The sequence below is a fragment of the Neovison vison genome, chromosome 12 (assembly GCF_020171115.1).
Source record: "Neovison vison isolate M4711 chromosome 12, ASM_NN_V1, whole genome shotgun sequence".
NCBI classification, from domain to species: domain Eukaryota; kingdom Metazoa; phylum Chordata; class Mammalia; order Carnivora; family Mustelidae; genus Neogale; species Neogale vison.
In genome coordinates, this window is record NC_058102.1 from 127,429,595 (window position 1) to 127,447,605 (window position 18,011).

The following is an 18,011-nucleotide window of genomic DNA, read 5'->3' on the forward strand; positions in this document are numbered from 1 at the left end:
GCAGGTGTTCAGCATAAACCATATTGTTTGTCCAAACAGTTTAGTTTAGCCATAGTGAGCTACTCTTATCTATTAGAGAATAGCGGGAACCCTCCCTAATTCCAAGTTCCCAGACGCTTAGCCAAGGGCCAACCTCGCAAACAGCATTTTCGAAGGATAGCTGTTTCAGGTCTGCTGAGTTAACTCTTTTCTGCAAAATCATACATTCAAGTGGGGATAGGCCGAGAGTGTTTAAAGCGTCAGGTAAAGAGAAGTATTGGATTATAATTAAAAACTTCAACTAGCTCTCCCAAGGGAGTAAGGGAAACTTCCTTTAACAGGAGAATATTTGAGCTGGATCCTTAAGGAATTGTGAGATTTCCCAAAGACAGGGGTGAAAGAGTTTTCCTCCATGCAAACGTGACAATATCCACTGCAAATAAAGAGATAATTGAGAAATTCTACATGATGGAGATGTAGGGCATAATGGGGGCAGGGGTGCAAAGAGTGGGGAGAGTGGTTGGAACAGGAATGTGGAGTGTTTGTAGCTGGTAAAAGGGCCATTGGAGGTTTTAATAAGAAGAGAGAAGTAAATAACTTTGAAAGGTGTCTCTGGTAGCAGATGGAGAACAGATTGGAGACGGAAGAGTTTGAAGACAGTAAGATCAGATAGGAGGAAAGAGATGACGAGGACATGCTCTAAGGCATGTGTGTGGGGACTAGAGTCCAGAGTTGTGGTTCTCAGCCACTGGGGCTCAAATAATCCTGTGAGAAGTTTAAAATAGACTGTGATGTTTAGGGCCTACTGAAACACTCTGCTATCTCTCAACAGAACACTGTATGCTTCCCCCGCCCCTTCAGCTGTCTCACTCTGTGACGCTGTCAGTCAAAACCCCAAACCCGTGTAGTCCTTTCATTATTGGACATAACCAAGGATAGAACCACTTGTAGAGAATTTCATCTTCACTTCCACAGTAGATTTAGATGCAAAGCCATATTTAGGAGTCTACCTCAATCAGATAATTTAATCTATTCTCATCTATTTTCAGATGGATCTAGGCAGCAGAATCTCTTAGCAGTGAACACTCCTAATGTTTCTGCAGAGGATTCACAGGGATGGTTTTGTTCACTTGTAAAGTTTAGACTAAAATGCTTGTCAAAAGCTGTACAGATAGATCCCAATTACGTAAGATGCATGTCAATTTATGTGGATTTCTTGGTGGTTTGGCATGTACTGTGTGTATGATTTGTATACAAGACACAAGAAATACTGTTAAAGTTGGTTTCAACATATAGCAATGGTTAAACATGTTACTGTTGTTTAAATGTAAGCTATTTTAATAAAACCATTCAAATAAGACACAAATATAAACCTGTCCAGCCCAGTAAAGGTGTTTTTTTTTTAAATTATTTTATAGTATACGATGTTTCAAAAGAAACTTGAAAGGTTTGAGGATACTGATGAGTTTCTTGTTTTTACTCTCAGATTAACTGGACATTATTGGGTTTCATAATAATGTTCTATTTGGAATGTAATGAAATACCTTCTTCAGTAATAGTTTATCTGCTATTTTAATTGAATAGAATATCTCAAGAATGTGTTAATGATAATTTATTCTTAGAAATATATCTTTAAAGAAATATGTCTATAAAGAAATATGTCTATAAAGAAATATGTCTTTAAACTTTCTACTATATCCAAATGGGAGTCTTTAGAGATAGTTAATATTTCCATGAACTATGGGATTAACAACTACAGCAAAATATGTTGGAGAAAATTATCTTCGAAAGTTTTCCATCAGTGGTTTAATTAACATACAGTGGACAGAACGCAAACAATCTGTTCAGCCAGACTACTCAAAGATCCCTCCTGTTGCTTTTGTTTTCACTACAGCTGGGAAGGGAAAAATTACATTACTTATATCCCTGTAGCTTGCTTCTGAGTAATTCGTTTTGGTGGTGATTTAAAGAATAATTTAAAATATTTTTATGAGTTTGAAAGCAAATGAAGAGCACAGGAATAATTTACAATGTAGATAACCATGCTGTGGTTTTGCCAATTTTTCTCAGTCTTTATTTCTGTAAAACATTCATTCTTGACTTGTTTTATCTTGTCTAAAAATCATTCTGAAATGGGATCAAAATCTAAGCCAATTTCATACTCCAGTCTTGATGAACCATGGAGTACTGAATTATGAGCATATAGAAATGTTTCCTCTTGTTATTCATAACATAACCAGAGAAAAATAATTAGATCTAAAATAGCAACCAAAAGAAAATTCACAGAAGCCAAGCCCTAAAGCTCACAAATTTTCTTATTAAAAAAACCCTCAGTTCCTTCCTTAGATCCTGTTTAATCTTTGTAAATATGAGAGTCAGCAAGTAATTAAGAGACAGGCTTATAGTGTTGAAGGTAGCAAATTCTAGGAGGAGCAAGTGTATACATAATGGAAACAAACCAATCAACAGCTGTAATTGCTGTTAATGTGACCATGAAGCAAGAGAGAAAAAAAAATTATAAAATACTGCTAAAAATTAAGTGGATGGGGGATGGGAATCCCCACCAAAATCCCATAGCTGTCTAGGGATTACAAGGGTAAGTATGTATGCATGTCTTCTATAGGAGACCTCCCTGTCTGTGAAATTTACCTTCCCCAGTAATCCTGCTAAAGCCTTAGTTTGAATATTCATGATGAAAACAAGAATTTGACACATTAATCAAACATCCCAAATTTCAACTTAAGTGGTGTTCAAAGATAAACTGAGGCATATTTAAAAATATTTCAAGAATTTACGTAAAAAAAAAAAATCGGTTTCATTCCAGCAACACTGAGCTAGAAAGGATCAGGAGGGCCACAAAAACAGGGGCTGGGGGAGAGACTTCCCTGGGGAAAAGGCAAAAGAAAGCAGACTGTTTGCTTGGCTTAAGCAATTACCTGATTCAGAGAAGCGCAGTTGGCTGTGTGAGACTGCTTATCCTTGGGTCTCGGTTTCTCAACCTGGAGGCATTTATAGGTACAGGATTTGCTTTGTTTGCATACACGTCTCAGGTATCAGAACCACCTCAATCTAATGATCTCTTTGTTTAATTAATTTAACAATGGAGAACGTGGGCTTTATCACCCCTGAGTTTTGAAGCGCCTTTTCATGTGTTCCCTAGGGTAGGGGGAAAATGAGAAAGGGGACTCAAGGAAGTTGAGAAGTTGACTTTCTGCGCAGACATCCCCTCCAATGTGCCTTATTCGTCCATCTCTCCCTGCCCTTGGAGGAATCACAAGGGCTACTATAACGTTACTGGCCTACAGGCATCATGGAAAATACCATATTTTTGTCTTCTATTACAATTCTTCAGAAGATAATAATAACATTAAGATCAGGCAGTTGATATCCAACAATAGCACCTATTTCAAAGAAACCAAGAGTTGTTTTGAAAATTCTATTTTGAAGATCTTTTTTTTAATAATTTTTTGGTAAGATTTTTATTTACTTATGTGACAGACAGAGATCACAAGTAGGCAGAGAGGCAGGCAGAGAGAGAGATAGGGAGAGGAGGAAGCAGGCTCCCTGCAGAGCAGAGAGCCCGATGTGGGGCTCGATCCCAGGACCCTGGGATCATGACCTGAGCCAAAGGCAGAGGCTTTAACCCACTGAGCCACCCAGGCGCCCCTATTTTGAAGATTTTAATAAAGATTAATTCTTGGAAGTTTTAGGTAGACTTCCTGATTTACATTTTAGAGGAATGACAAACCTCTGCTTGGAGCTGTTCCCTTCGTGTGATTCTTTTTAAGAAACATTTTTAAATCCAGGAGCATTTAATCTTTTAACTGCATTACACTGGCTATATTTCCTACCTAGATTGACATTCTAACAAGAATTCTGTATAGATTTCCAGTTGTTCTGATATGATTATTTGTATTCGGAGGGCCACCCCCCTTAGTGCAGGAGAAACGCACACCTCTAAACTCAACCTAAGTGTTGGGCAGCAGGTCTTATCTGGTTATTATAAAACTATATTGCTTGCTTTTGTTGTAAGCTGCCTCATATATTTTTTGGTAATGAGGCAGGATATATAAATAAAGCAAATAAAATTGCTTTATGTAGCGTTGCTTAGAATCATAGGTCTTAGAGCCTGACACATCCTCAGGTAAAGCTGTCTGCTTTCATAGGTAAGATATTTTCATTCCCTCTTAAAATATAGGGCAACCGAAGCACAGAGTTTTTTAAATTATGCTGGGCCCCATATCCTGGAAACCTAAAAAAAAAATGCACCCCAGCTCTTTTGAATCTTTGTACAATATTTTTTCCTTTAATTCTGGCTGGTCCAATCGTTCTTGCTCCAAAGAGACTGTCAACAGTTCATTTATCCATTAGTCATTCAACAGGCATTTACTGAGCACCATTCAATGGCCAGTGGGACAACAGTGTTAAAAAAGAAACACTTTCTATAGTGATGGTAACAATACTCATTAGACATAATTATTGAATGTTTACCGTGTGTGTCAGGGTGCAACATGATCAACCCTTTATGTACATGAGATTTTTCAGCCTTACAACAATTTTGAGAATTGTGCATGGTGCTACATTTCTCTGGCTCTTGGTTTCTTTTTTGTGGAACTCTTGGCCATTTCTGTCTTCACGGTTCTTTTAAGCTCTAATATTCTATGAGCTCGGGGAAAAGTGTAGATTATCAACACTATGGTGGTATTTTTCTCTGGGCTGTATCTGCCAGGGCATGAAGAAGATAAAGTTCATGGTGAAACCAAGGAATATCCTTTCTGTCTGGAAGAATTATTGTCACCTTCCTGATGAAAAGGAAATATTTTAGACCATTTACGAGTGATTAATAGTGGTAGCCTCAACTTAGTTACTAGAGTGCTAAATAGCTGATACAATGGTATTGCAAGTCACATTAAATACCTCTTCATTTCTTGGAATGTTCTCCTATTGAGGGCAACATCACAGCTATAATTAAATCACTGCTCTCGTAGCCCTTTTTGAACCTGTATCCTGCCAGTTATAAAGACTGTCAATTCATATCTTTGGGCAATAGTTGTGTAGAAGAAGGCTGTTCCTCTTAGTCAGAAACTGAATTTCCCATACTTGTGATACACCTTCCCCTACTGACCTACTGAAATGAAAGACTAGGAGTAATGATTAAATCTTATTTTCCCTCCTGTAGTAGTAGGAAGAGCTGGGTCAGTGAGGCCAGTCCCTGCTGATGGCTTTAAAATACCTTTGTGATTTGGTCTCTTTGCTTTCCCATCCATTTCTCTAAGTGCCTATCACTGTCATCCTTTACCACCCTGACAAGAGCCCAAGGTGAGAAAGGCACAAATGAACAAGAGCCTTCGCGATGCCTCCTGAGGGTGTTACTTACTAAATGAGGTAGGCAATGAACCAAATCTGACTGGTGAGCTACAAGGCAGGTTAACACATTTACACAAAGATCGTTCCATATATTATTTAACCCATTCGAATACACGGTTGCCTCTTTCCTCCCTAGGAGAATTTGTGTGAAAGGAATGTAAGCTCACAAGTTAATAATGTCTGGCTTTTATTTTCTTCAAATGTGCTAACAGACACTAGGTTTCATTCTTTTGTTGGGACTGTAGCATATTTTCTCAGAACAACTAGAGAATGTTTATGAAGTGTGTGTGTGGAGGGCGGGGAGAGGAGAGAATAAAAATGCATTGCTTTAGGGCTGCACATCTGTTTTAGGGACTCTGCTGGATCTGCCCATTAACCATTGTCATGACTTACGGCGTGTTTGGAAAATTGCATTCTACTCAGAGATGTTCATACTGACTTAAAATATTACAATTAAACGGATTTCCCTGCTAGGAGTTAGTTTCCTGTCTTCGTGACAGGCAAAATTATTTTTCTGCTCTATTAGCTAGCATGTGTATGACTCATAACAAGTGGTAACTCGTTATTTTATTTCTTGCTCGAACAGACTGGCACTATCAAGTTGCTCAGGTCTTCCCACAAACAGAAGAGGAAGTGGAAGTGGACACGCATGCCTTCAGCCACCGGTGGAAAAGGAGCTTGGATGCTCTCAAGGCAGTAGACTCCAACCGAGCAAGCATGGGCCAAGACTCCCCAGAGCCCAGAGGCTTCACGGACCTGCTGCTGGATGATGGGCAGGACAATACCACCCAGATTGAGGTAGGGAAATCATCGGGGTAACTGAAATGGATTCACCAGTGTACAGGCTTCACATTTCGTTCAATCGAGAGCATTTGGATTTTTTTTTGTAAGGATTAATTTAACTCATTAATAAATAATTAGTCCATATTCAGTAATTCAGTAATCAATAATCATACCTATATGAAATAACTAAATACATCATAGCTAAGCCATTGAATCACCTATGAGTAGATTTACTCACAAAACACACAAACATTGGTTTGCTGTGGGGACGACCAAGAGGAGACACAAAGAGGAACACGATACAGCACCTGCAAGGCAGTCGCCGTGTACCAGATCAGCGCGGTGCTACGTGATATGTACAAGGATATATACAAGCTAGAGCACGTCATGGAGGAAGGAGAGATCACCTGCTGGACTGAGGTTGGGCCGTTCAAAGAGGCTCAGCCTGGGAACGGATATTTAGGCAGGGGCTTGGCAGGTTGAAGGGAGTTTGCCAGGCTGGTTTCCTGTCAGGGGTGAGAAAGATGATTCCGGGCCGAGGGAATTGCATCTGCAATGGCAGAGTCTTAGATGCTGGGGCCTGCTGGAGAGTCTCATAGGGTGACCGATGGCCCCCCCTGAACTGGGGCTGAATGGTTTCCTCGGGTTTCAGTGCTAGAAACAAGGCAGTTCTGGGCAAACGGGCATGGTCATTCACTCCGTGACTGTGAGCAGTTCTTTATTATGATTGGAGCTGCAAAGTGGGAGGAAGAGAGTTGGAGATGGGTTTGATGAGGATGGAAGTTCACTGAGGACACATTCTGGGCAGACGGCAAGGTTGCCCAGAGGCCTCAAGGGTGGTATTACATGGCTTAAATTCTCATAGTCCTTAGCATTGCAAATCATAAAATATGATCCTGTTAGTCCACTAGATCTAACAAAAACAAACAGGTCAATCTTATGGAAATAAGCAAAAAAACACGCAAATGAGAATGGAGGTTATTTATTCAGTTTGCTTTAGCAAGAGTCAGCTTCCATCATGTCCCTCTGGCAGAGACTCAAAAGCAGGCAAGGGAGTGGGAAAATTTCTTACTTAAAAAAAGAGAAGGATGGGGCATCTGGGCAGCTCAGTTAAGCATCCAACTCATGGTTTCAGCTCAGGTCATGATCTCATGGTCCTGAGATCAAGCCCCTGTTTACAGCTCTGCTCTCAGAAGCGAGTCTGCTTGAAGATTCTATTCCTCGGCCCTCCCCCCACTGTGTGCATGACAACACGCATGTGCTCTCTCTCACTCTCTCTCTCAATAAATACGTCTTTAAAAAAAGTCTTCAGGTATGCGCTCATTGGAAGTTGTTGGCATAGAGGAGCTGGAGATGGGCCAATTGGAAGCAGAGCATCTCTTGTGATCGATTTGGGGAGCATATATACTGAGTTGGACCTAGGGAAGAAAAATAGGAAAGCTGTCAGTTGCTCATCAGTTCCTGCCCATTCAGGGCCGATTGCTGCCAAGCTTACATTCTGGCTTACTGGACTGGTTGCTATAGAGGTTGGAGGTCAGAGTTCTGTGGTTATCCATGGTCTGGCCATTGTCCTTTTGAATACTGTCTCTTTAATATTGTCTTTTGAATATTCTCTCTTGAACTGAATATTTTCTCCCAGGTAGCAGGTTTATACGTTTTCAGAACCAGACAAGATTCTTTTTACTGCCGTGAAATACTCATTATTTAGGAAAAGAACTCAATTTCATGAAAGAGACACTACATCGTTCTCCAAATAGTATCAAGGCATCATTTTGTTCCCACAGAGTGAGAGGAATCTTCAGAAGACGTGAAGCACAAGTCATTGGGATTCTGTGTATGCAAGAGGCCCAGCGATTTTCAAAACCCCTCTCCATCCCCTTAGCTGGTATGGGACTCGTGCTCCCCGGCTGCCCCAGCCAGGCCCCTTAACAGGACACAGAGGAGGTGCCAGGAGCAAAAGTCATATAATATCTGTAAGAGGCTATTCTGACTCCTGCAGAGTGCCTGCTATTTTGGCAACAGTGTTGTTATAGCAACTCGGAGAGGGCAACATAATTCTTCCCTGAGCACTCTTTAGCTGGGGTGCCACATAAAGAAAGGAGAGCGGAACAGAATCAGAGGTGTTTACTCTTCTGCCCAGAATGGTAGCTTACTGAGATTGAAAGGGGAGAACACACATTCCTTGAACTCTGTGATCTCTATGCAGGATGATGAATTTTCTGAATCGTTCGTAAAATAGAAAATCCCTTTGCTCGGGGATGTATGAACACTCCTCCTAACACAATCCCAGTTGTTGTTATGCTATGATGTTGTTATTCAGCCAGTTTTTCTCTTTTCTTACCTTAAACAGAGGAGATCCCATAATGTCAGGGATTTTGAGACCATAAAACAAAGGAAGGAGGATGGTGCTGGTGCAGGGAGCTGTGTGTGGGTGACTTCTCGGTGCTGACATGTGCCAGGGACCTTATGGAGATTCTTTTATCTGGTCCTGGTATCAGCAAACAGAGATTTGCATCTCCAGGTTCGCTGGGTAATCTCAGTGACTTTTACATGAGGGCAATTTCAGATTTAGGGTTAGTATTTTCCCTAAACTCTTCCATTAATGAATAAAGGGGCTGGTATTTAATAAAGGGCCTGCTACTTAAACCCAGGCCCACCCAGCTCCCAAGATTTATTCTTTCTATTTGACTTTGCTTCCTCTAAGAGAAGGAAAAAGTAAATAGTATGTTGATTAGGTAATGATTTTGGACAGTGGCAGCACCCCAATATCAATGTGAGAGTGACTTCAGAGTTTCATTCTTGGGGGAAGGAGACCTCTCTGGATGCTGGATTTCCTAACAAGAAGGCTGCTTTTATTTGAGGAGTTTATTTATCCTGATGGGGTTCTGGGGATTGATGGAGATTATTGGGGACTAAAGTCCCATAAGTCACTCATTGGCACTGCCTTTAGTTCTGGAAACAAAAGCCTACATCTGAAACTTCTCTGCAAAGTTTATTTATCCTGGCCCTTAAAATGGCATTTTTGAACATTGTTGTGTCTCTTTTAGGGAAAATATTTTGCCTGATGGAGTTAAACAGAAATAAGGAAGAAAGAAACCAAATGGTGATAGAGTAGCTACTCTGTGCCATCGTTGTGACTAAGTCTTTCTTATCTCCTGGGAATAAGCATTTTGATTTATATCGCTTAATACAAGCAATGAGCATGAAAGACAATGTGTGCTTTTTCCCTTAGATGCTTCCAGAGTTGATGTCAAGAATGGGAATTATTTTGTCCCAGATCCCTGACTATAGTAGTGGCTGTGAAAATAATCTGTATCTCAGTAAGACTTCAACTCCCCAGAATGTCATTCCTGTGCATGGGCTCCCCTGCTTGAGCCATTGTCTAGACTTTCTACCCCACTTTCACCAAAGACAAAAACAAAGGACAATAGCATATTTACTATTCTGGCACAAATTCATTCAGACATAAACAAAGGCTGTTATTCTCTTAACTTGGTGACAGTATTTTTTCTGGCTCTGCCCAAGAACAGATAATAGAGGGACTGGAAAACTGGAAAATTCTTCCAGTCAGAGTTTCTTGTTGTTGTCATTGCTTTCTTTTTTCTCTTTTCTTTTCTTTTCCTTTTTCTTTTCTTTTTTCTTAAATTCATTCCTCCCTCCCTCCCTTCCTTCCTTCCTATCTTCCCCTGAAGATAGAAAGATGTTTTGAAACCATTTGTATTTCCTGATGAATAAGTAGAGACTCAACAGTTAGCAAATGCCTCTGCTGATCTGAATGTTGACCTAGGCCTGCCTTTTTCTTCTTATACTTTCTCTGTTCATGTGGACACATGACGGTGCCTTCTTCTGACGGGTGGGGATTAAGAGCTGTCACTGGTGTGCTGCTTTTTGTAATTCCTTTGGGAACATAAGTGCTCCCAAGACTTTCAGGTAAGGCTGAATCACTGTGTTAGAGCAGCCTTCTGTGGATCCCATGGCCACAGGGTCCCGAGTGTGGACGAGCAGTCCGTGTATCTTCACCTTGATGGTGGTTGCTCCTCTCTTGGCTGGCACAGAGCTCTTGCAGCCTCGGTGGCACCTTTTGGAATGCGAGGGCCTGAGCAGTGTTTGGTGAGAATTATTGATGCTCATGAAGGTCAATTTCATCAACCAACTCCCATCACCATGTTGGTAACTTATAGTTCTTCACTTTACAGAAATCTGTCACAAATTCCTTTCTCACACACTGAACCAAACCTGGAGTTTCTGTTGCTTATTCCATACAGTATTTTGAGCTTCATCTTCCCCATTTTAGGACAATGAAAGTGTTTCTAGGAAGAATTGTCAACTGTGATTTATTTTTTTTAATTTTATTATTATTTTTTTTTTTGCCTTGATTCAAAAGCACCGGGATGGCTTGAAGAAGGGAATCTTTCAAAATAAAATAGGGCTTATGGATCATGTAAGTGTAGCTCCATGATCCAAAGTGACTCAGAAATTTTGAGTGAACCCGGTGCCTCTCAGCGGTTGCACGTGTGGCCAGCCCACAGGTCACCCTTTGAGTTGCAGAGAATTAGACCACAAAGCAGATTTTGCTATTGATTTTGAAGATAGAAGTGTCCTGAACAATCTTAGGTTAAATTGAGTTGCCTGTCAACAACCTGTCTGTGGATTTCTTGTCTTGGTACCAAATTAAAAATTGCAGCCATATACAGTCATTGCATCATCTATGTTCACATTAAAGCTCTTATCTGAGGAAGGTGTAATTGAGAATGGTCAGCAAGTATGTATGATGGCTGTAGCGAAAATCCAGAGGCCAACTGTTTTTCTTCTTTTTGCATATGTAACAACTCTTTTTGATCTTCTGCTATAGCACATTTCCAATTGTGTCTACATCTTCCTTTGACGAATTTCACAATACATTTCTTTAAAAAGTTAGCAGTCACTAATCGCTGCACATGAAGTTATGTTATATGCTCTATTATTTTATTGCAGTCCGTAATTAAGCAATCCACTTGAAAGGAAAGAAGTCACTGGCAAATACTTTATCAAAAAGAGATTATTATTGCTTTGATGATTGTATTACAAAGAAAAAGACATCCCGTAATGCGGAATGTCAGCAGAATCTTCCCGGTATTTTTGCGACATAGAGAATACATCAGAACATTTTTCATCAATGGAAATCTTACCGCTGCTGTGTCTCAAGTGTAAGCAAGACTTTCTTCATTTCAAAGACCAAAAAAAAAAAAAAAAAAAAAAAATTCAAAGACCTGACAATAATAAAAATGAATATAAATATGGGTTAGTAAAAGATCACCCCATTTCACAGAAATAGATTAAGCAAAATTCGCAAAATATTGCCATGCCTATTCTTTCCTTGGGCCACCGTTCTGCTTAGTGAAGTCACAGAAGATAATACTTACATCTGAGAGGAATATGATTGTGCAGCTTTGTGACATTTTCTAAAAAGAAAAGTATCACCTGATACTGAATAACCCTGCTACTATATTTATTATGAATGTGAAAAGCTGGTGTCGATTTTTTTTTTTTAATGAGGTATTTCCATTTTAGGAGATCTTAAACTTGCAGAGGCTTCAGTATGTCGTTGCAGAATCAGAAAGCCTTGTGAAGGGAGTGCTCAGATTAATCCTGCAGAAGCACACTTACTCCACTCAATAGTGAATTGAAATCTCCCAAATGCAATGTAGGTGTCAGATTTGGTTCCACAGAAGATGAGAAAGCAAGCATTGTGAGGGTGTGTGATTGGAAAGGAGGAGAAGTACTGCATAAGTTAATCAGCACCTAGAAGAAGACCCTTATTCTGTAGAGAGCCGGGATTAACAAAGAGACAAGGCATCATCTAAAGCAAGTGAGGAAGAGAACATTAGAAGGTAGCCAAGCATCCGGGTATTTCTAGACAGAGAGTTTTAGACAGATAGGCAGGACCAAGGCTTTAAACTCCCTTTTTGGTGATGTGTGCTGATCTCTTCAGGCTCCTATAGCAAAACTACCAGAGACCGGGGGACTTACATGACATACAGTTATTTCTCACAGTTCTGCAATCTGGAAAGTCCAAAATAAGCTGCTGGCAGGTTTGATTTTGTTGTTTGAGGAGAGCCCACTTCCTGGTTCATGGAGGACTGTCTTTCTGCTGTGTCCTCACATGGCTGAAGGGAATAGAAAGCTCTCTGGGGTCTCTTTTATAAGGGCACTGATCCCATTCAGGAGGATGCCACCTTCGTGACCTAATCATGTCCCAAGGGCCCCACCTCCACATGCCATCACATTGAGGACTAGGTGTCAACTTATGAATCTGGGGTTTGGGGGGACACAAGTGTTAACACTGTGCTAAGAAATTGAGAATTGATCAAGAAGGTACATGGAAGCTACTGAAAGTTTTTAAATAGGGAAAGGCAGGATTGCACTGATGCTCCTAAAATACTGCTGGGGGTGGAAGGTCAGCTGAGTGGGACTTGCATCCAAAAGCCCAAATCTGAGGGATAGATGAATTGAATTTAGATGAGAACTGTTGTCAGGTAAAATGAGATGGTTGTTAGAGGAAAGTTATGGATGAACATAAGAATTTCAGAAATACTCTGAGTTTGACTCACTAACTTATACCAGCCACCATGACTGAAATCTTGCCTCCGATTCTGGTGCTTGCTTGATGCCAGGAGTCCCTTGTGGATCCCTGTTATCTCCTTCCCTGGCAGGGTGACCTGTTACACACTTGACACCTCCCATCTCATATGGGTGGGAAACTGGCCTGATGTTTTCAACTCCATATTGCCAAAGGTTGTATGTACACTGACAACAAAGTCTATTTTTATGCCTTCTGTTTGGGTCATTGGCAAAAATACCTAGTTTTAAACTTCTGATTGAATCCCATTTGGTTTCTTCTGGAATATTGATGAGGACTTTTAGTCTTCAGAGAAGAAAATGCACCGAAAATAGTAAGTCAGGCAGAACTTACCTGCAATTATTGCTCATCCTCTAAAAAGATAATGAGGATTAAAATAGAGTATCATATATCTTGCTCAATTATAGATTATTCTTAGCTTGACATGTCAGCTCTCTATTGAAACAAAAATGAAAAAAGATCCATAACCGCCCTTCAAAGAGTTCCGTAAAAAATAATGGAATTATCTCTATGATGCTTCACTGTTAGCTAATTGAGTTTACTTGCAGTAACAGCATGGAAATAGTTTTTGAAGTGATACATACAAGTTGTAAAATTATTAAGTGTATTAGTCATATAATTTATTTCAGAACAAGAATTATGTTTTAGAGTGAATAATATTCCTGTGTTCTTCATGTACAAAGAGAACACCACATTTAACCTCCCTCTCCCAGACCCCTTAGATTAATTGTAAAAATATTGCACAGAGTTTTCCTACCTCAATTTTCTACCTTTCAGGAGGACCCAGCTATTATTTTCTGCCTTTCATGTATTAACTAGGGCAGTGAGAGAAAACCCCTAACAGAGGGAACACCAGGTAACTGTTAATTAACTGACTTCTTATTGTATTATATTGCAATCCTTTTTCCTTTTTGTCCAGACCAACTTCCAATGGGACATTCAAAACACACTTTTATGAAAATTATTATTTCCAAAATCAAAAACTATAGTACTGCTTAATGCCATAGGTCTAGATACTTATTTAGATTGATTTTTTTTTAAATCTTACTGAAAAAAACAGATTAATTATTTTGGTAGTCCAGAATGTGTACAGTTTTTAATATGTTGAGCAAGGGTCTTAGGGTGAAGGCCCAAGTGTCCACTAAGTATGGGCCTGAAGTCAGGAGCAAAAAAGACAGCAGATGCTTGAGTCCCCTATTCTCTGGGCAGTCCATGAAGAAGGGTCCCACTGAGGGACAGTACTCCAGGCAGGGCTGTGTGCCATTTGGTTTTCCCCTTTATTTGGAGAAGCATGGGACTGGCATTGCACAAGGGAAATAAATACTCAAGGATCGGGATGCCTGGGTGGCTTAGTCGGTCAGCTCAGGTCATGATCCCCGGGTTCTGAGATCAAGCTCTGCATAGAGCTCCCTGCCCAGTGGGGAGCCTGCTTCTCCCTCTCCCTTTGCCCTTCCCCCTACTTGTACTCTCTCCTGCTCTATCTGTATCTCTATCGAATAAATAATTAAGATCTTAAAAAAAAATATATATATATATATATATATTCAAAGGTCAGGCACAAGCCATGAGGCTTACCTGCCAGTCCTTTAGGAAGGACCAACACCTGGACTGAGGTTACCAGGTGCCACAGAAAGCTGGGTTCAGATTGAGTACATTTCATTGTATGGTGCATAACGTGTCTCCTTAGATAGGTAGCTTCTGGGCAATAGAGAGGCAGCTTCTGGGGTCATTCACTGGACACTCCCATTCTATATTAATTGATTACACTTTAAGGACTCGTTTTTTCTGTGATTTTTTTTTTTTTCAGAATCAGAAACAGAATAAGAAAGTGATTATAGCTCAAAGACTAAATAGGTTTGGGTTGGCACAGGCGTGTCAATAGCATGATTTTTCTTACTATATCTGGAGGAGTATCGGGGCCACTGCTTATTATGCCCATAAAGATTTGGAGCGTAATGAATCTGCCAGCCCCTATGATGAAACGAACTTAATTTTTAGAGATACTAATACCACTTGATGACACTAAATCACACCAAGTGTTCACCACTTACTTTATCTAACAAATCAACCTGCACTCTGTCATGTAGCCCCAGTGCACTGGAAAAATAAAGACTCCAGGCCTCTGATAAACAGTGACGGTCTGTAACTTTACGTGACCCCCATAAGTTTCTATGGACCTTTTCAAAGATATCTCATGAGTCTTTGCCAAATATTATGACTTAGATGGAAACACCAAAAGTCTTTACATTACAGATGAGTTGGCCTTTACAAATACAGGAGACACCTAAAATTTCCTGACTATTTACACTGAAGGTATGAAAAATTGCATTTTTATTTTTAAGCAATGATGTATATTTTTACTAAGTGTTCAGGGGACTTTTCCTTCACCTTGTATTTCTGAAGCAGTTTTAAGGCAGAGAAGGGTCTCTTTGTAACAAAGCATACATATATATATTCATATTGCATCGCTTTTGCCTCTGTCATAAAGAAATTTGCTAATGTGGCACTCTATACTCTATTAAGGAAGGCATCAAATATATGAAGGTCCTTTTAAGAAAGGGTGGTTAACATTCAGAATGAAAAGAGTAAATACCTTAATTTTCTTCTTGAAAGAAAGAAAACCTTTCTGTTCATGCCCCAGCAACGCAGAGGTATCTGAAGCTGTCTAGAAACAAGAGAGGGATTGAACTCTGCAGCCCTTGGGGACAGTTGTTCTGAGCTATTTTCTATACAGTATTTCAGGCCTGAGCTCTTAAATTGAAATAATAGCTTGGAATCCAGGGCACTGAATTGAATGAATGGATTAAACACTACTGAAATTATTTCTCTTTTATGAATAATTTCTAGCCTTTTTTTGTAAATGTCATATGTTTACCCAATCTCCAGCTCAAAGAGTAAAGCTATAGAAAACACTAACATTCACCTTTTAGACAACACCTCTATCATCTGTCTTATTTTAGATTCACAGTACTGATCCCACTTGTGACCAAAGGTATTTGGAAGAAAGTCTTACAAAGCAAAATTCTATCTGTTTAACTTAAAAATTTCTCTTAGTTACAGTACCTTTTAAGGGGGTCTTTTAGGTACTTCTAAAACTAAAAGCATTTCATCCGGTGATGGGATTTTCTGCCCTAAAAAAACAATGTTAGTAAGGCTTCTTCCTAACCTTTTTAGGGTTTTGTGAATTCTAGCCTGGAACATTTTATAATTTTCAAAGTTAAATGCAATGACTTGTGATTGTCAGATTTTTTTAATCCTCTAAGAAAATTTTAAGCTGTAATAGTCTCCAATTATCTGAGGTTAGACTTTGCACAGTGGTCATATTTGAATGCGTTTTTTCACTTGTTCTGTCATTTAAAAGTAGTATAGAGTAAAAGATCATTTAAAATTTCATGTTCTGGAAATGTTTACATAGAAACACTATCAAACCTTCCCAAAGAACTTAAAAAGACAGTGAATTCATTCATTATAAATAGTACTATATAGTGATCTATTATCTTAAAAATCAAGTGTAAACAATTATTCTCCTCCTTAAATACTAGTTGAACAAAGAATTACTTATCCTCTTTCTCTGTCCAGTGGGAAATCAGATGTCATGATTTTATAAGTGAGCGGAATTAATCTGTACCAGAATAGAAAAATGTCATATTCAAATCGGAAAAATGAAATCTGAAGAATAGAGGAAACAACCTTATGAATAAATATAGAAATATGCCAGATCAAAATAATAATTATCATTAGAAATTTTCCTCACATTACTAATTGGGCCTGGTGGTAGTAAAATTGTCTCTCAAGGTAAACAAAAGATTTAGACTAATCTTTGTATATATACTGTTCCTCAGAAACCTGTGGAAAGTGGTATCTTTGCTAGAAATCTACAGAAATAATCACTGTATTCAAAGCCTCCCCCGTCCCTCCTGCCGACAGCCCATCCAACATGAGTCTGTTTACAGACCAGAAGGAAGCTACAGTTCAGTCACTGATTGGTCCACACAGAACTGAAATGGAAATCAAGATCACTTTTGCCAGGATGGTCAAAATGTTATTTTGCCTTACTGAAGAGGTTTTCTTGGTCTGAGCAGATTTAGCATGTGTTTTGTTCAGGCATTTTTGTTGCTGAACAATTGTAATGGCCACTTGAAGGATTTGTTTTTTTTTCTAATTTTGCTTTGTAAAGGTATAATTCTTCACTTTGTTACTTAAAAAAAGAATATGATATATTCTGCATACAACCAAAGTCATTTACATAAAAGAACAAAAGAAAAAAATCATGCATTTTTATGTCCTTAAGAAAAATGTTTAACCGTCTTCAAAAGGAATTATTTTTTAAAGTTGGTTAGCACTTGTGAATGCAAATTAGAATAAATGGTAAATGACTGTGGGACTGTCCTTCCTGATTTCCTATTGACTTTTTAAATGCTGGCAATAAAGAATCTAGAAAGAGGAAATGATTTCCTGCTTTGAAACAGTCCCTGAAGCAAAGCAACGAGAAAGTTGACAGCATGGAAGCAGAATCTGGGACAAACATTAATTTTCTTGCTTTGTTCCTTTTCATTCTAGCACTGCTTTCTACCTTGTGATCTTCTATCTGCTCAGTAGCTGCTACACCAATGTGCCATTGTCTTTCTTTGGTCTGCAGTTGCAAAATTAAAATTGAAGAATTTGGCATTGTAGGTAGTTAGTTTAAAAAACCCATATGTGTAGGCCAAGTTGATAAATCCTAGAGACTTTTTTCTTCAAAGCCTGTAAATATTAATTTTGGTAATTTGTAAATGTATGTTTGTGTGTGCATGTATTGTGTATATGTACAAGTACATATATGTTTGTGTTCATCAGTCCTAATCATGGTTAGTAAAACTTCCCTCTGTAGGAGAAAATTAACAGTGGCTTGAATAGCGCGCTTCTATCTGACCCTTAGTTTGTACTTGAATTCAGTGTCTTATTTTCCTGAGCAATACAACCAGCACATTTTTTTCCCATGGGGACATTAAAAATGAAACACCTACTTGGAGGACTGGCCGACTCTCCCTTTTGCTTCAGTGAATGCTTTAAATATGTTCTTTAGATTACGATGCTGGAAGATGAAGAGAGGACAAGGAATCAAATCATACTGAGTTTCTCTAAATAATGGGGATTAGACATTATGAAAACTGAAAAGGACATAGGATGTTGGGCTTCAGATAATGGAGCAGCTCTGATGGGGCCTGCCAGTTCTCTCCCTTCATGGACCCTGTTCAGTACCTGGACCCTGTGAGGCTTGTTT

The 18,011-nt window shown here is 39.2% G+C and overlaps 1 protein-coding gene across 1 annotated transcript in view; it reads left to right on the top strand.

Moving 5' to 3' along the window:
- PLXDC2 (plexin domain containing 2) overlaps positions 1–18,011 on the top strand; it is a 472,118-nt gene that overhangs the window by 167,046 nt on the left and 287,061 nt on the right. Inside the window, exon 2 of the mRNA XM_044227759.1 lies at positions 5,933–6,144. Within this exon, the coding sequence (XP_044083694.1) occupies positions 5,933–6,144 (212 nt within the window). The remainder of the gene's footprint in view (positions 1–5,932; positions 6,145–18,011) is intronic.